Raw genomic sequence first — 27017 nt, 5'->3', positions numbered from 1 at the left:
CCACAGGCCACTCTTTCAATCACAAGTGTTTTATTTGATTAGTGGTTAGGGGAAAAAGTAAATGGCTTGTTCTGTTAAATGACAGGATTTTGGTGGGGACCATTTCGAAGGGCCAGTTCTCATCCAAACCAAGTTCAAGGTCTGGTGGGAAGAAATTCTACCTTGCCAATTTCAGATGCTGGACACTCACAAAATCTCAATGTCAGGTGAGGAACTATTATGCAAAGCCTTTTCCATCCATATTTATCAACTTCCTAAGTTCTCTTTTGAGTGGATTCTCTGGTGTTGAATAAGGAATGAATGTTAAAGAGAAATTTTACTATACTGATTACACCGAAAGGGTTTCCCTCCAATACGGATTCTGATATGATGAAAAAGCTGAATTCTGTGAACTTTACCACACTTGTTACACTGGTAGTAACAAATCTCTCTGGTGTGAAGCCTCTGGTGCTTGTTAAGGACTGACCACTGGCTTTGTTTCACTTATCACATTTATTATAGGGTCTCTCTCCAGTATGGATTTTCTTACGATGAATGAGTCTAGTGTTTGCACTGAAAGCTTTCCCATATTTTTCTCATTTATATATCTAACTCCAGTGTGAATTCTCTTATTTGAAGAGAATATTGAAGCCTACACTCCTGAGTAAAGGCTTTCCCATACTTGTTATATTCATAGGAATCCTCACCAGTGTGAATTTCTGATGCTGAATTAGGACAGAGTTCTGAGCAAAAATTATTCCACATTCATCACTGTGGTATTTTCTGGATATTTTCCTAGTCTTTCCTCATATATTTGGACATCTACACAAAGTTCTCAGGAATACTGCCATCAAATCTGACAGTGTTTTCCTGTTGGCATGTTATTTCTTCACTTCTTCTGCTTGGGAAGAACATTCTTATTCTCCATTTTGATCAAATCATCTGAAAGAAGAGACTGAAAATGTCAGCATAATTCACTCATTCACATATACTTTACTCAATCACTTGCTCACAAAATCAGCACTTTTTAGAACTACATGCCAGAAGAAAGAGAAAACAGAAGAAAATGTTTCCCATAAAACAGATATGTAGAGTTTATTACTTAAATTATAATGTGCTATCATTTAAAAAGGAAGGGTTGTGTGTGTATACATACATATGCTTGTATTAAAACAACAAGTAATGAAAAGATAATTCATAAAAGGAGCACAGAAAGGTTACTGATGGGTAAGGGAGGCAATAGGAAGAAGAAAACAAGAATAGAACCTCGAAAATATCTTACTTTGTAGATTTAACATCTAAAACTTCATGTTTTAAATAATTTTAAAAACCACTCTGAACATTGAAAAAAACTCAACAAACTGAACTTACGTTTATATCCACTGGTGGCATAACCATATAAAAGAGTAATTATTTCATATGTCCTTAAAGCAGTAATTTTTTCTTTGTATAGCCCAAGTGATATATATCTTAAGGACAAAAAGCATAGAAAACATGTATACACACGCACACGCCACCATTAAGCTATTTACAGTAATCATATTTGTGGGTAATGCTGTTGTTTTTTTATGATGAGGCTATTGTGTATATATTGTGGGACAGCAAATGAGTAATTATTTGATATTCTATCATTCCTGGTGTCTTTCAGAATCCTCTAAAAAGAGATACAGATGAAGATAAGAGATTAAGACTCTAAGTAGTAAATGTGAACTAGAACTATCAATGTGAACTCATGATACACACTTTCTTTTACATTTTTTCCTAACTCTGAGTACTGGAAAGGCCTAGGACCAATGACTAAGCCATAAGCACTCCTAATGCCCTATTTTTGGTTTTGAAATACCATTTCCCGTTAGGCAGAATCAAGGGTCCTTGGAAAAAGTATTAATTCTAGGACTATGTAAGGAAAACTATAAGATGGGCCTGGTACATCTTATCATACAGGTCAGCAAGAAAACTATCAAAGATGACTAGGTTCATAAGGATTCACATGCCAAACTGAAAAGGTTTCTACTGCTCAAAGAGGAGACAAATGAGCTTTAGTAAGGATAGTATTATGGATTGAAAAACATCAAATAATGCTTCAATCCACAAGTTCCTAATGATACTATTACTAACAACTGGCCACTGTTTTAAAGGATGATTACAAACTAATTCATTGTTTTGAAAACTGATTTAAAAAGCAAGGTAGTGGGGAGTGACTTAACCAATTATCTTGCCTTACCTAAACAAACCATTGGATAACTAAACAGAAAACCAGGGGAAATGTCTTTTTATATAACTATTCCAGCTTTATTAAATGAAGAAAGAAGGATACAATTAGAATGTCACCATTTTGGGACCCCTAATGGATTATTGGCTATAGGTATTGAGGATCAATAGCTGCAAACACCACAGAAAAAGAGACAAACAGAAAATATAGGCTTCAAATAGAATACACCATCTTGCCAAAATCATTAAATTTACCTGGTCAAAAAAACTTAAAACTTGATTTTAATCAAGCTTGTACATTACTACAATTTACAGAAAATACAGAGGACAGCAGAACATCGTAGACTACAGCACATGATGCAGACAGCAAAACCCATGCTGTGTGCAACTCTACAGGACAAACAACTTCATTTTCTTTAACAAGTGAGTTGTAACAGAAGAGAAAATAGGAGAGGGTACCTATATATTAAAAGAAACTTAGGAGACATATCAACCCATCACAATGTGTTTTCTTCCTTGGATCTTGATTAAGATAAGTTAAAAAACAAGATGAACAAAAAAAAGTTTATGACATCTTTGAGAAAACTAGAAAATTGATATTAAGGAATTACTGTTAATTGTTTAGGTATGAAAATAGTATTGTTTACATTTTTAAAATTCATATCTTTTACAGCAAATATTGAAATATTTACATTTGAAAGACTATGATATCTCAGATATGCTTTAAAATTATATGTATAAAAAAGCATGGGATATGAGTAGAGTTATAAGTGAAACCAGATCAGCCATAATCTGATAATGGTGAAGCTGGGTGACAGGTTCATGGGGATTTATTAAAAGTAGTACAATTCTACTTTTATATATGCTTAAACTTTTTTTATAGTACAGAGTGAAGAAAAAAAGAAAAAGAAAAGAGTTCATGGCTTTTAGTCGGTAGTATTTAAAAAAAAAAAAACAGAAAAAAGAAGCCATGTAAAAACCCTCTAAGGCCAGTTACAAAATAATTAAATACCTTTGCAGTGAAATGTATGTCAGCTACATATAGGTACTATATGTAACTTGAAAAGATATCTGTAATGTAATATTAAACTAAAAAACAAGTGGTAAACAATACTTACAGTATAATGACATTTTAGCATGTATGCATGCTTTCCCAGTAAGCATGCACCTACTAAAGTTTTATGTTTCCTACGCTCATTTAAAAAATGTACATTTAAAAATTTATTTATTGCATGTAGCCTTTTAATAGTTTTCTATTGGCTTCAATATAGAAAAACATTCTCCTGTCTTTGGGATAAGAGGTCTGGGTTAAGGAAGTTGGCAGTGTTAGAAGGGAGAAACTGAACCATACAAGGTAACATGAGAGTAGCAGGATTTAAAAACAAAAAAACAAAAAACAATTTTAAGGCAAAGAAGTGAAGAAAGAAAAGAATCATAATCCAGGTTAAAGTGGTATGCTTAGAGGAACAGGTTAAAAGTGGAATAGGCAATAGAGATTAAATGAAAGGTAGGCAGAGATTTTAGTGACGAGGTTCATTTGGAAAAATACAAAAAGACACCAACATTTCCTAACTTCTTCTTTGCTGTCTTCTCCTCAATGTTCTCCTTAACAGTGTGAAACTCCCAAGATTCAGAGCTGAGTTGACCCTTTACTGGCTGGAGCTGGACTCCAGGTGAGTCCTATGAAGCTGCCAGATACAGTATTTGCGTTGGGACACTATTTGTTGCCTGTAGGAGGGTGGGGAACTGGGGACAATAAAATAGAGTTTAATGAGGTTAACATTTGCTGAGAGTTAGAGCTTAAAATCCCATTATTACTGTGGAACACACGATGGGAGGGCAGAAAGCAGTTTTCCTTTATCTGCAAGGGCAGGGACAAACAGACAAAGAGGGAAAAATACACAGGGCCTACAAGTTAAAAAAAAAAAAAAAAAAAAAAAAACAAAAAAAGGAGAAAAAAAAAAAAAAAAAAAAAAAAAACTCAACATAGTAGAACAAAAATAAATAACTCTGGCCAATAACATGTTAGCCATTTTCTCTAACTACCCTAAAGAAGTGATCTCAACTCTCTTATCTCTCTCTGGAGATAATACCTGCTATCTGATAAGACACTTCTTCATTTTACCTTTCCTCCCAGATCATTCGGCTTCCTCTCCAAGTTCAGTACAGACAGCTTCTTCACTATACTCTGGGATGCTCCTATACCCAGGCCTGGAGTTCTTCGGCAGGATGATCAGGATCCATAGTTCCAAGATGTGCTCCTTGCTGTGTATCACTGGTCTCCAGCACTGATGGCAAAGAACCTGCAGCTGGACCCTTGAGGCCCAAGCAAATACCCATAGTACCCTGTCTGAAGAACTCCTGACCAGAAGCTCCCTTTCTGCGTGGGCTAGATTCTTTAACTATACGACACTTCTTTGGTTCTTCTGCAGTTGGTCTGAATGCATTCCTGGGTGAAACAGCTCAGAAGACTGGCTCACTGCAGCAGTACGTATGCTTCAGGCTGATGCTAAGGCATAACACATCATTGTTAAAGAAAATCAACTCCAAACTGGAACATATTTACTTCAGAGGTGAATGGCTATATCAAGGCAATGATTTGAAGGTGAAAAAAAAATTTATGTGAAAGATAAATAAGCAAAAAATGACATAAAATTAACTAAAAGACATTTCAATAACTTCTAGAGTAAAGAATAAGACACTATTAGCTTTTAGATCTAGAAAATTCAGTGAAATATTCAGATGATTAACAAAAACAATAGGTGCAAAAAGTGATGCACACAACTTGGCATGCTTATATTGCATGTCAGATGGGTCAATTAACATTTACAGGCATACATTGGACATATTGCAGATCTGGTTCTAGACCACTGCAAAAAAGCAAATATTGCAATAAAGTGAGTTATACAATTTTTTTGCCTTTCCAGTGCATATAAAAGTTATGTTTACACTACATGACAGTCTATTAAGTGTGCAGTAGCATGTCTAAAAAATGCACATACCTTAATTAAAAGATACTTTATTGCTAAAAAATGCAGAACTCTTCAGTGAGTCATAATCTTTTTGAGGCTGCAGGGTCTTGCCTCGATGTCTGCTGACTCATGGCTGATCAGGGTGATAACTGCTGAAGGCTCGGGTGGCTGTGGCAATTTCTTAAAACATGAGACACTGAAGTTTGCTGCATCAATTGATTCTTCCTTTCATGAGCTATTTCTCTGTGATATGCGATGCTGTTTAATAGCATTTTACCCACAGAACTCTCAAAATTAGAGTCAATCCTCTCAAACTCTGCCACTGCTTTATCAATTAAGTTTATGTGACATTCTAAATTCTTTGCTATTATTTCAACAATTTCACAGCATCTTCCCCAGGAGTAGATTTAATCTCAAGAAACCACTTTCTTTACTCATCCATAAGAAGCAACTTCTCATCCATTCAAATTTTATCATAAGAATGCAGCAATTCTGTCACATCTTCCAAGAAGACGAGACAAGAGAACTACACTTCTAATTCTAATTCTCTTGCTATTTCCTCTATATCTACAGTTATTTCCTCCACTGAAGTCTTGAACCTGTTAAAGTCATCCATGAGGATGGAAATCAACTTCTTCCAAACTCCTGTTCACGCTGATATTTTGATCTCCTCCCGTGAATCACAAATGTTCTTAATAGCATCTAGAATGTGAATCCCCTCCAGAAAGTTTTCAATTTACTTTGCCCAGATCCATCAGAGGAATCACTATCTATGGTAGCTATACCCTTACAAAATGTATTTCTTAAATAATAAGACTTGAAAGCTGCAATTATTCCTTGATCTGTGGGCTGTGGAATGGTTAGCTGTGTTAGCAGGCATGAAAACAATATTAACCTTTTTGCACATCTCCCTCAGAGCTCTTCAGTAACTTGGTGCATTGTCAATGAGCAGTAATATTTTGAAAGGAATCTTTTTTTTTTTTTTTTTTGAGCAGTAGGTCTCAACAGTGGGCTTAAAATATTCAGTAAACCATGCTGTAAATAAATGTGCTATCATCCAGTCTTTGTTATTCCATTTTTAGAGCACAGGCAGAGTAGATTTAGCATTATTCTTTTTGTTTGTTTGTTTGGGACAGGGTCTTTCTCTGTTACCCAGGCTGGAGTGCAGTGGTGCAATCGTGGCTCACTGCAACCTCTGCCTCCTAGGCTCAATCAGTCCACCCACTTTAGCTTCCCTAGTAGGTGGGAGCAAAGGTGTGTGCCACCACACCTAGCTAATTTTTTTTTTTTTTTTTTTTTGTAGAGACAGGGTTTTTCCATGTTGCCCAGGCTGGTCTCAAACTCCTGGGCTCAGCAATCCTCCTGACTTGGTCTCCCAATGTGCTAGGATTACAGCATGCCCAGCCAGCATGATCCTTAAGGACTCTAGGATTTTCAGCTTAGTAAATGAGCATTGGCTTCAACTTCAAGTCACCAACTCCATTAGCTCCTATCAAGAAAGTCAGACTGTCCTTTGAAGCCAGGCACTGACTTCTCTCTAGTTATGGAAGCCCAAGATGGTATATTCTTCCAATATAAAGTGTTTCATCTACATTAAAAATCTGTTCTTTAGTATAGCTACCTTCATCCACTATCTTAGCTAGGTTTTCTGAGTAACTTCCTGCAGTGTCTACATCAACATTTGCTGCTTCACTTTGCACTGTTATGTTGTGGAGACAGCTTCTTTCCTTAAACCTCATGAACCAACCTCTGCTAGCTTCTAACTTTTTTCCTGCAGCTTCCTCATCTCTCAGCCATCATAGAATTGAAGAGAGTTAGGGCCCTGCTGTGGATTACGCTGTGGCTTAACGGCATGTTGTGGCTGGTTTGATCTTTCCAGATCACTCAAACTGTCTCCCTATCAGCAATAAAGTTGTTTTGCTTTCTTATCACTCATGTGTTCAGTGGAGTGGCTTTAACTTCTTTCAAGAACTTTTCCTTTGCATTCACAACTGGCTGTTTGGTACAAGAGGCCTAGCTTTCAACCTATCTCAGCTTTCAACATGTCTTCCTCACTAAGCTTAATCATTTCTAGCTTTTGATTTAAAGAGAGAGATGTGAGACTCTTCCTTTCACTTGAACACTGAGAGGCCACTGTAGTGTTATTAACTGGTTTCATTTTGCCACTGTTGTGTCTCAGGGAATAGGGAGGCCTGAGGAGAGAGAAATGGGGGAATGGTTGGTTGGTGGAAGAGTCAGAACACACATCACATTTATCTTTTAAGTTAGGCATCTTAAATGGGTGTGGTTAGTGGTGCCCCAAAACAATTGCAAATTATATCAAAGATCCCTGATCACAGATCACCATAATAGATATAATAATAATTTTAAATTTTGAAATACTCAATTATCAAAATGTGACACAGAAACACGAAGTGTGCACATGATGTTGGAAAAATGGTGTTGACAGACTTGCTTGATGCAGGGTTGCCACAAACTTTCAATTTGTAGAAAACACAGTATCTGCGAAGTGCAGTAAAGCAAAGTGCAAGTAAAATGACGAATACCTGTATAAGTCAACTTCTCTGTGCCAAGGATTGTGCTAGATGATTTCAAAAGTTTGTTTGTTTCAGACAGAATTTTTCTCTCATTGCCCAGACTGGAATGCAATGGCGCTATCTCGGCTCACTGCAACCTCTGCCTCCCGGGTTCAAGCAATCCTCCTGACTCAGCCACCCAAGTAGCCGAGATTACAGGCATGTGCCACCATGCTCAGCTAATTTTGTATTTTTAGTAGAGATGGGGTTTCATCATGTTGGTCAGGCTGGTCTCAAACTCCTGACCTCAGGTGATCCACCCACCTCGGCCTCCCAAAGTGCTGGGATTACAGGCGTGAGCCACTGTGCCTGACCCAAAAGTATTTTTAATTTTAGAATAGTGTGCATGTCAGTCAGGGGACCTCACATCTGACTTATCGGTCCCAAGTTAATTAAACAGGGCCCCCTTGGTACACAAACCCCGTGGGTATTTTTCAGTCCTTTTCCTACCAGATGCCCCTGCAGCACCTAACACTGCTAACTACTCCCAATTTTCTAAGAAACACTACATATTCTTCTGGTTGTTTTTCCATAAGTTGGTTTTTGTAGTGTTTAGCCTAATGCTTGGCACTCAGGAAGAACAGTTACGCATTGCTTAATCACATGGTTACGTTCTGAGAAATGTGTCTTTAGCCGATTTCATCATTGTCAGAATATCATAGACTGTACTTCCACAAACCTAGATGGTAGAGCCTACTATACACCTAGGCTATAGTGTATAACCTAATGCTCCTAGGCTACAAACCTGTACAGCATGTTACTGTACTGAATACTGTAGGTAGCTATAACATAAAGCCNCAGCACCTAACACTGCTAACTACTCCCAATTTTCTAAGAAACACTACATATTCTTCTGGTTGTTTTTCCATAAGTTGGTTTTTGTAGTGTTTAGCCTAATGCTTGGCACTCAGGAAGAACAGTTACGCATTGCTTAATCACATGGTTACGTTCTGAGAAATGTGTCTTTAGCCGATTTCATCATTGTCAGAATATCATAGACTGTACTTCCACAAACCTAGATGGTAGAGCCTACTATACACCTAGGCTATAGTGTATAACCTAATGCTCCTAGGCTACAAACCTGTACAGCATGTTACTGTACTGAATACTGTAGGTAGCTATAACATAAAGCCAAGTATTTGTATATGTAAACATATCTAAACACAGAAAAGGTACAGTAAAAATGTTATTATATAATCTTATGGAACTATTATTGTACATGTGGTCTGCTGTTGACTGAAACATTGCTATGTGGCACATGACTGTATTATATAAGTACCTCTTAAATATGTTTCTAATGACTATTATTTAGTCTATTTCGTGGCTCTTATTCTGCCTATCAAAAATGTCTAGTATCAAGCTGGGCACGGTGGCTCACGCCTGTAATCCCAACACTTTGGGAGGCTGAGGCGGGCAGATCACCTAAGGTCAGGAGTTCGAGACCAGCCTCACAACATGGAGAAACCCCATCTCTACTAAAAACACAAAATTAGCCAGGTGTAGTGGTGCATGCCTGTAATCCTAGCTATTTGGGAGGCTGAGGCAGGAGAATTGCTTGAACCCAGGAGGCGGAGGTTGCGGTGAGCCAAGGTTGAGCCATTGCATTCCAGCATGGGCAACAAGAGCAAAATTCCGTCAAAAAAAAAAAAAAATGTCTAGTATCCTAAATTGAAATCCAGCCTTATTCTCATCCCATATTCATTCTGGGCAATCTCAACCATTCTATGACATCAGCTTTCACCTGAAAAGTCCTAAACCTGATTCACTCATCCCAATCTTTCTTTGGAGCTCCAGGCCCTTACAGTCCAGTGGTGCATTAGACCCTTTCAGTTGTATGTCTTACAAGCATCTTCAACTCACCACCAAAAATTCATCATTTTCCCCTTGTGACCAATTTATTCTCCAATATTAGCCATCTCTTATAAAATTGTGCCACACTTACCTAATAATTTAATCCAAAAACCTGCCTATTTATCCCTGGCTACATTTATTTTATTTAAAGAATACTTATATAGTACTTAGTGTGTGACAGGCAGTGCTCTCAGTACCTTTCCTTTCTCAATTTCATCAGTCTAATTAGTTATCAGGTCTAGTTAAATCTATAATCTGTAACACAGTTCCACTTGGTGCCTTCTTTATTTCTATAGCCAGTGACTGACTTACTTTCACCAACTTATGGTTTTGGTTCTTTCTTTAACAACTACACGTCTCTAGTCTCTCTTGCTTTCAGTTTTGCCCCCTTCCAATTCATTCACATCACTTCTAGAATATTTCTAGAAAGCTAGTAAGATTACATTACTCCTCTTCTTAAATCCAGACAGAGCATGTAACTGCCCAACTACTGTGCATTGCCACAGTTTACTGGGTGCTTCAAATCACTTATAGGAGTACCAGCAGACTGATCTCTTCAGCTACCGGGGTGGCCAAGAAGGCTGATGTCCTTAGCCTAGTCTCTTTTGCTTAGCAGTGTGCCTACAAATTTTCTTTATGTGCTGTAACATTAAGAAAATGGAAAAGCACACTGCCCTATAAACTTTAAATTCCTCAGCATATTTCAGTTATTCTCTACTCTTTGCCCCACCTCTGCCACTCTTGTTGCCCAGGCTGGAATGCACCCACCTTCATTTACTTGCGGTTTTCTGAAATGGTTTTCTGATCCCTCCTTCACATACTATAACGATCCCTCAAGTGCCATTTCCTCTTTGCTATCCAACTTCTCATAGTCCACAGAGACAGCTCTGCTATTGCCTCCTCAGGGAAGCTATCTTTAACATTCCACCTCCGAAGTCCCTATGTACGAAGTTTATTTTCCTCAAGACAACATGTCTTTCCCATTACACTATACAGTAAGAAATGCCTTTTATCTGGCTTATTCCCATTTTTGCAACATAAAGCCTAGGCTATTATGTGGCATTCAATAAATGCTTGCTTGAATGTGTTAACCTCTGAATGTTTTCTTACCCAGAGAAATTCATGTACCACTTCCCTTTGTTTTGCAGAATTGTGGGGATCATGTAAAGTATTTTTCTTTAAGTATTAAGCCTTTACAGATATACAATATCGTAACCATTAGTATAGGGGATTTTTATGAAAACTGAAAAAACTGTTCAGGTTAAAACGGCCGTAGGATTCAGAAAAGGTATACGGAAGCCAGCTTTTGGCCATAAGGACCTGTCAGCTGATGGATTCTGGTGAGGCCTCCTTACTGGTAAGTCTGTGCCCCCATCTGAGAAGGGGATGATCCATACAGACCCAGCTGTGTACAGTGCTTTGTTCAGTTTTCTGCATCTCTGAAATGCATCTCTGAAATGTCTGGTGGAGCCGACACAAAACACAAAATCCTGATCCTGAAAGATCTAAGTACAAGAGCAAGCCCTGGAAAATGGGGCAACAGCACCCCCTGCAAGTACCATGATCTCTGGATCACTGAGAAAGTATAGAGCATCTTGCATGAGTAGAAAGGACCAGGACACTGCCTACACACACAGTCCCGGGATACTAAAAACTGAACACTTCTCTAGGGGAAAGGAAATACTTTGTCCGCAAAGCACATGATACCGGAAGAACGTCCATGTTTCAATGCACTTCGGCCGGCTCCTCTGCCCGCCTCTCTAGGAATCTTGGAGGACCCATCAATCTCAGTGGTTCATTTGTGCACACCACCTGGCTCACCTTTGTGAGCGCAGAAGCCGCCTCAAAAAGGCTCAGGGGGACAGGGGTCGTAACATCTTGTGTCCAGCAGCCACTCAGTCTGGGCTGACTTCTCTCTCTCCCCTGCTGAACACACCTGACTGCTCACACTGGATCCTGTTGTGTCCTCCCTTCCCTAAGTCCCTGGTCCTCCGGGTCTCAGGCATCAGGGTCTTTCCTCTATTCTCAGGGAGATTCCTCAATCGGCCCCAACGAGCACCTTAGAGCCCAACCAAACTCCTGGGATGGCTGATGGGGGTGTAGGAGTCTAGGCACAGGCACACTCAGAGCTCCTCCCACAGCCCTGGTCATGTCTCTCAGAAGATAAAGGGCTTTCCAAACAAAAAAAATCAACCAACCAACTCTGGGTCTGGTATTATCTGTACCACACAAATTGTCCAGTTACCTTCACTCTGCCCCCAAGGGTCAAATGCAATAATCAACACCCACCTGAGGAAAGTGGCAACAAGAAGGGAAGATGTTGGCTTGCTCTCCATTGTTTTAAACCTGTTTAAATAAATCAGGTCCCCCCGAGTAACTTAACCACTAGCAAGTTTGGGGCTTATAGATTCCTGACTATATAACCCTCTACAATGAATTAGCAGAAGTCAGGGGTGATGAGGGGAGGCCACCGCCATCCCCACCTCTGCAGTCAATGTTCTTGAGGCAATTGCTGAATAGCTCTGAAGATCTATTGACACACTTAAGGCAGGTCAGCTGTCTTTGGTACCATCAAGTGGCAAGAGGACTCCTCTTCACAGCCAACAAATGATGTGGAGTGAATGTGATAAATTATGAAACTACTTGGTACAATATCTGCCCCCTTCCCCTTTACCCGACTACCTGCTTAAAATGGCTGTTTGCCTTAACAGTGCAAGCTTCTGATCCAGTACTCTATCTTCTCACTTTCTTCTACAGTATAAGGTTGAACACTGTACTCTATCGGTCCCTATACCACTGAAACACTCCTGTGCTTCCAGGACATCATCCATCTTGTCTGGTAAACCATTCACTTACCTAAGATGAAACCTAAGTTTCATCTTAGATAACTAGCTATGTTAACAATGGGTTTGTCTAAACTGAGGGTGGGGTGGAGGGCCCTCTGTTTTGTTTGTGCAGACATATTATCCCATCCTTTCTTTCCTAATCCAATAGATTACTGGGGGTTACCTTAGGCTAAGTGGCTACACCTAAGTCTCCAACAGCCTTTTTGCATATATTCTGCCTTAGCTTTCATGACAGAACATTGTAATCTTTCTGATTCTCTGTCTCTTCTATCTCCTTGGTTGAAAAAAGTATTGCCTATTGCAAACATTATTAGTATGGGGACCACACCTCGTGATTTATACTTGTCGTCTTGGTGTAATTATTAACAGCACTCCTTTTCAAGTGTCCCAGATTGGACAATAAATTACATAGTTACCTTATGTGTGTGGACCACTAATATGCTAATTAGATACAGATTCTCAGGCTCTGCCTCACAAACTGATTCAGGGGTGGGGCTCAGAAAACTGCAGTTCAAACAAACAACCCAGGTGATACTAGTGCAGGTATCATCAAGAAATAGTGCTTTCAACACTGCCCATTGGCAGCTGACATAGAAAACTGGGGATAGGTTCAAAGACATCTAAAAATCACAGTGGTTTCTAGACTATGCTTTTCTTCCTCCATTTTATGGAAAGTAATAAAAAGTGTGAGGAGTAAAAGGCAGTGAGATTATTTTCACTGCTTAAGACAACAATATCTAAAAACTTGAACCAGTTGATAAATGAGAGATTTCTAATAATTATTATGAAGATGAAGCATGTTTCTTGGCAACACTCTGTCTCTGCATCTATCTTTTTATTTTTCCTTTAGTCACCATTTTTCGCCCAAACTTGAGTTTTAGCATCTAATTTTACCTTCTGTCTGATTCTTTTTTATGTTCTCATATTTTGTTCTTTTTTCTTTCCAACCCACTTTGTTGTTGCTCTTGTTTGCAGATGCCTACAATGGGTCTCAGGACTCCAAGTGTGTCTATGAAACCACATATAATTCACAATGATCTCTGTTCATAATCGGTTTCCTTTACCAAATTTTTAAGGCAATAAAAGACGGAAAGATTACCACAAGTGCTTAAGCATTTTGTACTTCACTTTTCTCATTATCTTAAATGGAGAGGCATTTAAGATACGAAACTCAGAATAGTATAGAATCTCTATTACATCACTTTATGGAATACATATTTATTTGAGAAGCTGGTTTTACTTCAAATTTGAGTCTACTATATTTTTCTTAACTTCACTTAATAATCTGTAGCTGGCCGGGCGTGGTGGCTCACGCCTGTAATCCCAGCACTTTGGGAAGCTGAGACGGGCGGATCACGAGGTCAGGAGATTGAGACCATCCTGGCTAACACGGTGAAAGCCCGTCTCTACTGAAAATACAAAAAATTAACCGGGCATGGTGGCGGGCGCCTGTAGTCCCAGCTACTCAGGAGGCTGAGGCGGAAGAATGGCATGAACTCGGGAGGCGGAGCTTGCAGTGAGCCCAGATCGCGCCACCGCACTCCAGGCTGGGTGACAGAGCAAGACTCGGCCTCAAAAAAAAATAAAAATAATAAAAAATAATAATAATCTGTAGCTATTTCTCTTGGAAATAATTTAACCTCAAGACACAATAAAAAATACTCTTGAGGAAATATAAGATTTTTTGTAACACCCACAATTAGCCTTAAGGAGTGACACAAACAGTTTGAAATGTCAGGTGTTTAAGAATATGGGATAGGCCGGGCGCGGTGGCTCAAGCCTGTAATCCCAGCACTTTGGGAGGCCGAGACAGGCGGATCACGCGGTCAGGAGATCGAGACCATCCTGGCTAACACGGTGAAACCCCGTCTCTACTAAAAAATACAAAAAACTAGCCGGGCGAGGTGGCGGGCGCCTGTAGTCCCAGCTACTCGGGAGGCTGAGGCAGGAGAATGGCATAAACCCGGGAGGCGGAGCTTGCAGTGAGCTGAGATTCGGCCACTGCACTCCAGCCTGGGTGACAGAGCGAGACTCCGTCTCAAAAAAAAAAAAAAAAAAAAAAAATGGGATAGAACCAAATACATTAAACTGAAAAATACCACCCATCACTTCTCCATTTATCTGTAGAAGAATTATGTGCAATTCTGGTTGCCCATGCCTTGTTTCCTAGCTCATATGAAAACTGTTAGCTTTTGAACAGACGGAACTTAACTTGGACTAAACTGGGGAGAAGAATGAAACAGAATACGTAACATTTAAAAATAGTGAGTTTTTTCATCTATAGGAGTTTGTTAAATAAACTATGGAGTATGAACAAATAAAATTCTATTCACTTATAAAAAGAATGAAGAAGTTCTATGTTATGATGTGGACATCTCTAAAGATCATATTCTTTCATGAAAACAGCAAGGTATTAGAGGAGTATAAATAATATGCCATCTTCCTGAGTAATGGAAGAAATAAGATTATACATTAGTATTTGCCTATATTTACATAAAGAAACACTGAAAGATACATAAGAAACTAGTACTATGGCTACTTATGATGGGAAAGTAGACCTTTTTGTATTATTTTGATTTTTGAACCAGTTGAAGAATGAATCTTTTAAAAGTCCTACTAAGTAAATTTTAAAAGTTAAAAATAATAATTACAAACATAAATAAAATGCTTCCAATGAGGAATAAGTGAGAAGAGTCTTTCCTGGACTCCAGTGTAAATTAAATAGAGGAGTTGTGCATTTATTGAAACATACAAATGGGTGGGTTTGTTGAGCAACTTCAATGACTTATAAATCCTATAAATTCCATATACTTGTAATTTTTATTTGGTGATATAAAAAATATATAAACACCCAGTGGCTTAATAGAAAGAGTGTTACACTAGGAACTAGGAGACAGGGTTCTAGTTACAGCTCTGCTTTTAAGTGGCTCTATGATCTTAGTTACTTCCCAGAACTTCCTTTTCTTTTATCTGTCAAATAAGAGCAAACAGAAATGATCTCTAAGGTCCCTTAGAGTGATTCTGTTATTTTTAAGTTACTTGCTATGTATTGGGTATTTGGGTATATTCCAAACCAGATTGTTTTCACCATAGGTTTTCTATTTCTTTGTCTCCTGGACCTTGTATAAAGCTTTGTAAAGAGTTACTAAGTCAATGTTAAGGGAAAGAAATTTTTTTATGTATGACCTCGGTGGTAATCAATAGTAAAAGCTGAGAAATGTGGAGGTTATAAAAACAATCAACATGAAAGAGTGGTCATACTTCTTCTCTTCAATCTTGAATATGTTTCAAATTTTCCATACAAAATATTGAATAAAGGAGAAAAGGCAAAATAAAAAATGTTCATTATATGTTACGGGAAAAATACAAAGAGGCCTATATTTTCCAATAAAAAATCTGCAGCGAGATATCAGATTTTTAGCTAAGTTTCTTAGCCTCTGCATAAATTTAAAATCATGAGCAATATTTGTTATGAAGAGCTACTGAGCTGCTAATAACACATGGCTGCTTCAATTCCTTGGTTCCTAAAGGTTAACTTACTAAAAAATCTACAGAAATCCAACTTACTATAAATCTACATTTATATAGGAGGATTCATCTGCCCCTTTTTGTAGGTTAAAAAACAAATTATCATATTTTATGTGAATGAAGTCAGGAAATCTGTATTATGAATTTTATTACAATTATTTTAAATTAATTTTAAATACTCAGTGAACTCCCTTTGAGATTATTTTGTACTCAGCCTACATAAAATTATTTTAAACTTTTTTTAAAAGTTTTTAAAAACTAGGATGAAGAAGTTTCCCTGAAATATACTTAGAAAACTTCTTGCACAGATGTGTGTGAAACTAGGTCTACAGCATACATGATGAAGTCAACACAAGAGGCAACATTCAGTATCGTAAAACTGTAGATGTCACTGATCAGATAACTTGGCAGATGTATTTAAGATATTATGCTTCTCTCTGCATAAAATAAGGGAATTTTTACTGGCTTTCCCTTGAACTCTCTATGCTAGAGGACATAGCAGGGACAAAGTGAGAAATATTTTTCCCTACCTGTTCCAAGGAGCTAGCTTGATTCAGCCACAGGGTGGACTTTCCGATGCTGGATTAGGTTGCAGTGGTAAATGAAGTTCTTGCCACATTCTTCACATTCATAAGGTCTCTCTCCAGTGTGAATTCTCTGATGCTTAATGAGGACTGAACGTCGACTAAAACTCTTATTGCATTGATTGCACTGGTAAGGTTTCTCCCCAGTGTGAATTCTGAGGTGATGGAAAAGCCCAGCATTCTGGCTGAAAGCTTTGCCACAAACACTGCACTGGTAGCGCTTCTCCCCAGTGTGGAGTCTCTGGTGCTGGAATAGGCCTGACCGCTGGCTGAAGGCCCGCCCACACTCATCACATTCATAAGGCTTCTCACCTGTGTGTGTTCTCTGGTGCTCAATAAGGATGGAATTCTGGGTGAAGCTTTTTCCACATTCATTACAGATATAGGGTCTCTCCACTGCAGAGCTCACCCTTTGCTTTTCCAATCTGCCCTCGTGGTCACAGATAGCTCCATACTCAGGCATCTGAGTAATATTACCATTCAGTTTTCCAGGAACTTGTGCAAGAGATTTCACTTCCTGAGAAATCTCCCTCTCTGGGGCTAACTCCACATTCCAAGTCCCAGCCTTGCCATCTAAAATAATGATAACATGAAAGATAACATGAAGTATGAAAGATAACAGATTATCTTTCCAAAGACAAAAGAAAAAAAGTGGCCAGGCGAATGGGTGGAAGGGGACAAGTAGCCACTTTTCTGTTTATTTTCCACTCTAAACCTATTATACCCAGACCTCAGGGAAAAGATGCACTGTATTATAACTGCTTATAATTATTTGTCTTACTTATTGTCTGCCTCTCCCACTAGACTGTAAACTTCATGAGAGCGGGGACCACATCTACCTTGTTTATCACTGTATCCCTGGTACCTGACACAATGTCTGGCATATAGCAGACACTAAATAAATGTGTTGATTGATAAATATTCAGGGAATGAGGTAGGCTCCCTGAGGAAATTCTAATCCTCACCAATCTCCTGAACTGGGCACACCTCTCGCAAATTATACCGAAGTTGCTCTTCCAAGGTTTGGAATTGGTCATTTGATGACTCCTGAGCTGCTCCTGGAGTTGCCTTCTCCTTTACAAACTCTTCCTGTTCATGAGCATGGCTCAGGACCTGGTGGAAATCAAGGACAGTTGGGAACTAAATATCAGAGAGAACATGGCAAGGAGGCCTTCTCAGGGCCTCTGGAGAGAAAAGAAGGACCAAGAAGCTGGCAAAGAAAAAAACAGAGGCAGACAGATTAAAAGCCCACAGAAGATCAAGTCTGGCATAAAAAAAAAATCCTCCTCCTCTACCTTTTCGTGTTGCACTGAAACCCCATACTTGTTCTTACAGGTACAAACCCTGTTCTGCCATCTTCTCACCTGCTCTCCTGGTTCATCCAGCTCTCTCTCCAAATCCTCCAGCACAGTCACTGCCTCCTCTCCACTCACAGGATGGTGCTCTCTGACCCAGGCCTGGAGCTCCTCGGGCAGGATACTCAGGAACTGCTCCAGCACCAGCAGCTCTAGGATCTGCTCCTTGGTGTGCATCTCTGGTCTCAGCCACTGATGGCAGAGCTCCTGGAGTCTTCGAAGAGCCTCCCGGGGCCCAGGGGTCTCCTGATAGCAGAACTGTCTGAAGCGTCTACGAAAGATCTCTCTGGTATGAGGGTTATTTCTTGACAGGCCTGATTCTGGCCCACAAGAATGTTCCTCCTCTTCCTCCTTTACCTTCACTGCCAGAAGTCCTTCCTGCATCTCTGCAGTCTGAAGGGTCAAGATTATGGCCATCAAAGGTTTAACTATTCAGAAAAATAATCTATTCTTGATAATTCTCCCTTGATCTTTTCTTCTGGAAACCCCGAGATCTAGACAATTATTTACAAAGAAAAAAATATAAAAATGCAGAAAACCTCAGGACAAGGAAGGACTGGAGTATTTACACTAAAATCAGTCACTCTGTGTCATGAAGGAACACTGAAACATGAGTAATGATAGATACTTTAGAAATACGAATCCAGATAATATAGGAAGAAAAACAGAAACGGAACAAAAACTCCTACAATTTTCTGAAGGAAGGTACTGTTTCAATCATCCTGACTGGAACAGCTCAAATCAGCTTGAGCATATTGGTTTCCATATGAATAACAAGATACTAAATTCAGGGTAAATTTTGGCTATATGAAGGTAAAAAAGCACTTTGGGCCCAAGTGGTCACAGATGACACCAAGAATCAAGAAGAAAAGGGAAATAAATGGAGGATGGAGGGAAAGTAAAGAAGATAACATGAGTAAGAATTGTAAGAAATGCACTTAGAGAGAGGAGGCAGAGTCCCTCCAGCCATAGGAGGTATAGAGGAGGGAGATCTAGGTTTAAAATGTGGAAGGTCTTGAACTGAGACATCATCCTGCAGGTATTCCCTCCAGAGTCTTGGGCTTCATGTTTTGAGCCTTGGTCTCTTCAATCTATAAAACAGGAATCCTAAAACCAACACTGCCTATCTTTCTAGGTTGATACAAAGATAAAATGAGGATAATGAGCACAAAGAAGTTGGCTACTTAGTAAACTCCACAGTGGTAACACTGTTGTTATTTTTTTTATGTTATTGTTAAGATTAAATGAATATCCTAGGGGTTTAAGGCTAAGGCAAAAGAATCAGACAGTAGTTGACTCCAGTGGTTTAGGCTCAGAGATATTAAAATGATGGAAATATTGGTTCCAGTACTTTAAAACAGGAGTAGAATTTGACCTTTTTCTCGCCCTTTAATTTCTTGGAAACTTTTCTCTTTGAAGCTACTTGAAGGTGGAGAGGGGGCAATTTTATGTAAAATAAAATTACTGCTAATAAAAAGACAAATGTCTATGACTCCTGAGGTCAGGAGTTCAAGAACAGCCTGACCAACATGACAAAACCCCGTCTCTACTAAAAAATACACAAATTAGCTGGGCGTGGTGGCACATGCCTGTAATCCCAGCTACTCAGGAGGCTGAGGCTGGAGAATCGCTTGAACCCGGGAGGCAGAGGTTGCAGTGGGCCGAGATCATACCACTGCACTCTAGCCTGGGCGACGGAGCGAGACTCCATCTCAAAAAAACAAAAACAAAAACAAACAAACTTATGAGCAATCTTAACCAGGATAGTAATTAATGAAGACAATTTTCTGAAAGAAAAACAATTAGATGACCCAGTGATTTCTAAGCACCATTTTCGAGCACAGACTTTCAAACTTTTTTGACTAGGACTCTTATTAAGATATATTTTATATTATAACCCAGAACACACATGCACATGTATATAAGTGTATGTTTGTGCATTTATGAGATACACAAATGACTAAAATAATAATTTCACAAAACACTATGTATCCTTGCTTTATATAGTGACATACAATTATTTGTAAACCTATTTCATTAAAAGACAAAACAAAAAAGCCTGAGAACATATTTTGTGGTGGGTTGTGACACACCACATAGATTTTATGACCCACAAATGAATAATAACCTGTAGAATAAAATATTTGTTTTAATTTTAAGTAAAATTATTGTAATCCATTGCAAAAATAACCCTACACTATTCTGTTTGTTGGTTTTGTTTTGTTTTCAAGAGTCTTGCTCTGTTGCCCAGGCTGGAGTACAGTGGCGTGATCTCAGCTCACTGCAACCTCTGCCTCCTGGGTTCAAGCAATTCTCCTGCCTCAGCCTCCTGAGTAGCTGGGATTACAGGTGCCCGCTACCATGCCAGGCTAATTTTTGTATTTTTAGTAGAGATAGGGTTGTACCATGTTGGCCAGGCTGGTCTCGAACTCCTGACCTCAGATGATCCACCCGCCTTGGCCTCCCAAAGTGCTGGGATTACAGGCATAAGCCACCGCACCTGGCAACCCTACATTATTCTTAGGTGTTGACATGCATTGTGAAATTAAATAACTAAGAATAGGGTATTTTATTAGTCTGTTCTCATGCTGCTACTAAAGACATACCCAAGCCTGGGTAATTTATAAAGGGAAGAGGTTTAATTGACCCACAGTTTAGCATGGCTGGGGAGGCCTCACGAAACTTACAATCATGGTGGAAGGGGAAGCAAACATGTCCTTCTTTGCATGCAGCAGCAGGAAAAGTGCCGAGCAAATGGGGGAAAAGCCCTTTTATAAAACCATCAGATTTCATGAGAACTCACTATCACCAGAACAGAACATGAAGGTACTTGCCCCCATAATTAAATCATCTCCCACCGGGTCCCTCCCATGACACATGGGGATTATGAGAAATTGGGAACTATAATTCAAGATGAGATTTGGGTGGGGACACAGCCAAACCATATGAGGTATTTAAATTACAAGTGAACACTGATCACATTGCAACCAGAAGAAAAATTAGATTCATATTGTGATTACTGGTTATATTTATCAAAGGGGAAAAAAACTACTGGCATGGGACAGCATCCTTCTGGATAACCTGCACACATAATCCTCTCTATAAAGTTCTGACATCTTTGATTTGGTTACCTTCTGTAATCACTACCCCAGGAAGTGTACAGAGCATTTTTTTTCCTCTAAAGACAGAATCCTCAAATTCACGTTTTCCCCCACTTTTTTTTTTTTTCTGAGACGGAATCTCACCCTGTCGCCCAGGCTGGAGTGCAACAGCAAGATCTCAGCTCACTGCCTCCCAGGTTCAAATGATTCTCCTGCCTCAGCCTCCCGAGTAGCTGCGATTACAGACACCCACCACCACGCCTAGTTAATTTTTGTATTTTTTTAGTAGAGACGGAGTTTCACCATGTTGGCCAGGCTGGTCTCAGACTCCTGACCTCGTGATCTTCCTGCCTCAGCCTCCCAAAATGCGGGGATTACAGGTGTGAGTCACTGCGCCCAGCCTTCCTCCACTTTTCTTGGTGTTGACTCACCACCACTGTGACTACCATATTATCTTTTTCTGTCATAACTTTTCATATACCACTCATTCACTTAGCAGATATTTATTCGGAGCCTACCAGCAAATATATATTCAGAGCCTACCATATTCCATGTACTGTTCTAGGCACTGGGGATACAGCTGCAATTATAACAAAGTCCCTAGTCTCATGGAATTTACATCCTAATAACAGTAACAGCAGACATTTATAGTGCTTTCAACGTGCCAGGTAGTGTTACAGATGCTCTATATATATTAACCCATTTAATCCTCAAAACAACCATGAATAAGGTGCTATTATTGCCCCCATATCACAGATGAGAAAACTGAAATATGAAAAGTTTAAGTTACTAGTCCAAAGTTCAAGTCAGTTATAGATAGTAAGCAGTGAAGCTGCAATTCAAACCCAACAAATCTGACTTCAGAATTTATAGTCTCCAGTGCTACAACACTAACTTCTGTTGGGGAAAAGAGGGGCCAGGATGAGGAAAACGGGCCACAGGAAACAGATAATTATTAAGTATTTGTGAAGTAGTGATAAACGCTATAGAGAAAATAAAGGTAAGGAGATAGAGAGTAAGGGGAAAGAAAGGTTGCTATTTCATATTCAGGGAAGGCCTTGATAAGGCAATGGTTGAACAGACCTGAAGGAAGTGAGGAGCAAGTCACATGGCTATCTGGAGAAAGACTGTTCCATGCAAAGGGAACTGCAAGTGCAAATTTGTGCAGATGGGAACACGCCTGGATTCTTCAGGTAATAGCTAGTTGAATAATGACTGGAACAAAGAAAACAAAAGGGAAATTGACAGGAGATAAAGCAGGGAGCTTGGGAACTGATCATGAAAGGCAGTGGTAAGGGCTCTAGCTTGTACTCTATGAGATTTGGAAACCACTGGGGATTTTTGAGCCAAGCGGTAACAAACTTTTACTTACATTTAATACAAAAGCATAACTCTAGCTGCTATGTCAATGACCTTGGGGTTAAGTGGAGGCAGAGAGGGATGCTATGACAATCATCCAGGGAAGAGATCATCATGGCTTGAAACACGGTCTGCTGAATTTGTTCTAGGGTAAGAAAGTTTTGTGGTACAAATATCAAATAGCTAAATTCAGAATATGCACTCTCACATTACTCAATAAACATACCATGGATTCAAAAGATGAAACAGCCACTCATGCTTTCTTGTTTTTTTCAATCTTCTAGGGTCTGAAAATGTCTTTTCTTATTTACCACCTGTGCCACGTGGTTTCAAGTCCAAGTTTTCTATTCAAAGACAATGCAGCTGAATCTTAGAGCTCTGCCCAGAAAATTCGTTTCTGGGAATGTGGTGTTTCAAATCTTTACACAGTTTCCCAAATAAAAAGTTCCCTATTTTCTCTGTATACTCTGGGTTCATTTTTGCTTTCATTCACCTGATTTTGCTTTTATCTGCTGGCCTTAATACCCAGATCCTTGCACCAGCATACCTGAGTTCTTCGAACCCAGTGTCTACAAAAGGCTTCCCCAGTTTTTTGTAATCCTGCCCTCCTGCTCACAAACGTAGAGTTCCTAATCTTCCATTCAGGATCACAACCTCAATGTATATGCCAGGTATATAATTAGTATAATAAATCTTACCTTAAAAAATACATCTGCATTTTCAAGTTGGTTCCTCCTAGAGCCTCAGCAAGCTCAACACCCCCAAATCTACCATCATCCTCATGGAAGGATTATCTTTAACAAGGATAGGCACGTAAGTGAAGACTAAGCAGCACATAATACAAACGTGCCTTTATCATCATACATCCCATGACCCTCACCTCCGCTGACACCATCTATGGCTCCTCACTAATTGGATGAATTCCCAAACTCTCAAGCACAGTTTAAAACCAGTCAGACCTTTAGCTTCTGTTGTCTGGCTCCACTCTTGGTTTCCTCTATTCCGCAAGCAAAAACTCTCAGCTACAGTCAGGTTTTTCTCTTCACTATTCTAATCAGGCGTTTCTCATCGCTGTGCCATGAGCTTTGTCTTGCCTTCTTCCCTTATTCAAACCCTACCCAATCTCTGCAGTTTGATTCAAATCTCACATCCTCTTTGAAGTCTTCTTTATTCATTTCAGCTCACCCTGTTCCTCCTGCCCACTCATATGTCATGTACTGTATGAGTCCCACCTTTCACCCTCAGTCACAATTTATCTTGTACCATTACTTCTCTTCAGAACCATTTTTTAAAATCCAAAAAGTAGAGAGGAATATAGAATTCTTTCACCAAGTTCTACTGCCCTGAAATAGACAGTCTTAAAGACTGGAATGTGTCCTTTTCTATGCATTTGCAATCATATATACACACGTATACACATGTGCACACAGAGTTGATATAAGCCCATATATTTTATCTACCTTAGATAAGCAGAGGTAGTATGAGGTAGGTAGCAGAGAACACAGGCAGATCCGGTTGTTTATTCTTTTTTTTTTTTTTTTTTTGAGACAGAGTCTTGCTCTGTTTTCCCAGGCAGGAGTGCAGTGGTGCGATCTCGGCTCACTTGCAACCTCTGCCTCCCAGGTTCAAGCAATCCTTCTGCCTCAGCCTCCGGACTGGCTGGGATTACAGGCACCCACCACCACTCCTGGCTCATTTTTTCATTTTTAGTAGGATGGAGTTTCACCATATTGGTCAGGCTGGTCTTCAACTCCGGACCTCAGGTGATCTGCCCACCTCGGCCTCCCAAAGTGCTGGGATTACCATTCGTGAATTTTAACACAGTGATCTTGGGCAAGTTACTTATTTTTCTAAGCCTCAAGTTCATATATGAAGTGAGGTCAAAAACTACCTTGCCAACTTGTTGAGAATATTAAATGTGATAATGCATAGAAAGTGTTTTTGCACAAAGCCTGGCATACAAACATGCAAATTAATCTCTTAATGACATAATGTACAATTTTGGTACAATGGTGGTTTAATTAATAGTTGCTACTTTCCCTTAGGGCCAAGACTGTAATCTTTTTCTATTGCTCAAAGAACAAGATGGGTGGGCGAAACATGCACACAAACCAATAAAATGGCTGTTTCATCAGGTTTGCAGAAACACTGTGAAAGATGTACGTCTTCAGATACATTCTCTCCAGTCAAATCCTAACTAGATGCCCAGGACTATTGAGGTACAAAAGAAGGACGGGATTCAAATGAACGAAGTAACTTCCCAGGTTATAGCTGTAAAGCTAATACAGGAACAGAGAAATTAGCATAGCAAAGATTTTAAGAAAATGGACTCTGGAGCCAAATTGTCTGTATTTGAATCCTGCCTACACCCCTTACTAGTTCTATGACCTTACGCAAGTTACTTCATTTTCTTCTTATATGTTAATTTTTAAAAGTGGCGGGACAGGGAGGTGGGGTGTAGTCTACATAATAACAGTGCCTATCTCATAGAGTTATGAGAAGCAGATAATATTTGGAAAGTGCTTAGAACAGTGCTGGGCTGGTACATAGTAGATGCTATTTATTCTTCTAAAAAATTAGCAGCAAGAGCCTTTATACTACGTGAATTAGACTAAGAAAGGCTGCGGCATATTTTAAAACTATCCCTGCTTATTCTTTAAAATAAGTCCACAGTAGAGAATAAGACATCGGAAAATACAAATATTTCTTCATATCCGAATCTATTCGGATCCTAAGATGCAGATAGGGAGAGTTCAGAGTGCCATCAGTACAGGGCAGACAGGTTGAAGAGCTCAGGAATAGACATGGGGTGGGGGAAAGGGGTAGGGACAACGACGCTGACTTTAGGTTAACAAGGCCCTTCCAGGCTGCGGAGCAACCTCCTCTGCCCCCATCTGCCCGGCCCATCTCTGGCCAAGAAGCCCCTGCCGCCAGATCCCCACACCCAGTCCAGGTTGCAGCGCACAGACCGGCCCTTCCGAAGCCCCTCAGCGGTAGCCCGACTCCGAAGCTCACCGAGGCATCCATGAAAGGAGATGACACCTAGCGCACATCACAGCGGCTCTGAATCCTTGACAACCGCAGTCCAAAGAATGATAAACCACAAAGGCCGGAAATGCGTCACCGCAGCGCGCTCCCCGCAGAACTGTGGTTCTGGCTGTGTTCCTTCTAGGAAGGCCGGAGGTTTCCACACCTCTGTGGTCGTCACGCTGAATCCCGTCTGCACTCTTAGTGAGATGCTAGGTGGCACAGTCTTCCAGGGGGCAATATAATAACGGCCAACATAGTGTTGTAACACGTATTAATTCATTTACTCAGCATAACAACCCTGTGAGTTAGGTACAATTATCTCCATTTAACAGGTGAGGAAACTGAAGCACATTTCTACATTGATTAGTTGCCATTTCCTGCAAAGAATACCTTTTCTTTTCCCTGCTGTCTCATTTTATCACGAAGAACTCATAGATTCCTTTACAAATAATTACTCCGGGCGCCGTCGCTCACGCCTGTAATCCCAGCATTTTGGGAGGCCGAGGCGGGCGGATCACGAGGTCAGGAGATGGAGACCATCCTGGCTAACAGGGTGAAACCCCGTCTCTACTAAAAAATAGAAAAATTAGCCGGGCGTGGTGGCGGGCGCCTGTGGTCCCAGCTACTCGGGAGGCTGAGGCAGGAGAATGGCGTGAACCCGGGAAGCAGAGCTTGCAGTGAGCCGAGATCGCACCACTGCACTCCGGCCTGGGTAACAGAGCTAGACTCTGTCTCTAAACAAACAAACAAACAAACAATTACTGTCATTATTACGTTGATGCTCAAATTATTTAAAATTTGGTCAGTTGGAGCCCTTTCAGACAGCTCGCTTCCTTCCTTTCTTTCCTTCTTTCTTTTCTTTTCTTTTTCTTTTTCTTCTCCTCCCCTCCCCCTCCCCTCCCCTCCCCCTGCTCCCCCCCTACCCCCTCCCTCTCTCCCTCTCGCTCTCCCTCTCTCTTCTTTTTCTTGACAAAGTCTCCAGGCTGGACTGCAGTGGATGCGATCTCAGCTCACTGCAACCTCTGCATTCCCGGTTCAAGTGATCCTCCTGTCTCAGCCTCCTGAGTATCTGGGATTACAGGCACACGCCACCACCCGCTACTGAGGCTGGTCTTGCTCCGACCTCAAGTGATCCACTCGCCTCGGCCTCCCAAGGGGCTGGGATTACAGAAGTGAGCCACCGCACCCGGCCTCAAACACGTTTCTATATCCTTTAATAAGTTCCCAGCAGTTTTTGTGCACTTCACTTTCTCACACAAGGTATTTCAGTCTCATTTTATGCTATTCCTACCTTAGACGTGGAATCGCCACTGCTTTATGAAGCTACAATACTTATTAATGAAAAATGGGATATGGAAACCAAAATCTGGATTTTGGGCAATGAATAATCTCATTGCTACTAGAATATATTATTGCCTCTAGGCTCTGTCAGTGGACAGGAGCTAGAATATATGAATATTTTAACCAGTTTCTTAGGGGTGGGTATTTGGATTATTTCCGATGTTTTGCTTTAACATGTATATATATATGGAGGATTTTATAAGATACTTTCTGTTCAAAAACAACTCCACAGAATTCCTTTTCATTTTTCACCATTGCACATTTGTTTTTTTTCTTTTCCCCCG

The 27017-nt window shown here is 40.0% G+C and overlaps 1 protein-coding gene across 4 annotated transcripts; it reads right to left on the bottom strand.

Annotated features, from left to right (window-relative positions):
- Positions 1–7214: 7214 nt before the first annotated feature.
- Positions 7215–25524, bottom strand: ZSCAN23 (zinc finger and SCAN domain containing 23). Of its 4 annotated transcripts, XM_017889157.1 has the most exons (6): positions 25378–25524; positions 22087–22218; positions 17912–18396; positions 17513–17660; positions 16494–17120; positions 7215–7354 (listed from the first exon to the last, which is right to left on the bottom strand). In XM_017889157.1, the coding sequence occupies exons 3-5, from the start codon at positions 18317–18319 to the stop codon at positions 16507–16509; spliced, it is 1170 nt and encodes a 389-aa protein (XP_017744646.1). In that variant the 5' UTR covers positions 18320–18396; positions 22087–22218; positions 25378–25524; the 3' UTR covers positions 7215–7354; positions 16494–16506. The 4 variants fall into 4 exon arrangements, with proteins under 4 accessions (XP_017744646.1, XP_017744643.1, XP_017744645.1 ...); XM_017889154.1 differs by lacking the exon at positions 22087–22218; XM_017889156.1 differs by lacking the exons at positions 7215–7354; positions 22087–22218 and adding an exon at positions 9344–13444.
- Positions 25525–27017: the final 1493 nt, after the last annotated feature.

Source organism: Rhinopithecus bieti, unplaced genomic scaffold, assembly GCF_001698545.2.
Source record: "Rhinopithecus bieti isolate Rb0 unplaced genomic scaffold, ASM169854v2 scaffold_18466, whole genome shotgun sequence".
Taxonomy (NCBI): domain Eukaryota; kingdom Metazoa; phylum Chordata; class Mammalia; order Primates; family Cercopithecidae; genus Rhinopithecus; species Rhinopithecus bieti.
This window is presented reverse-complemented; position numbering and strand designations above follow the sequence as displayed.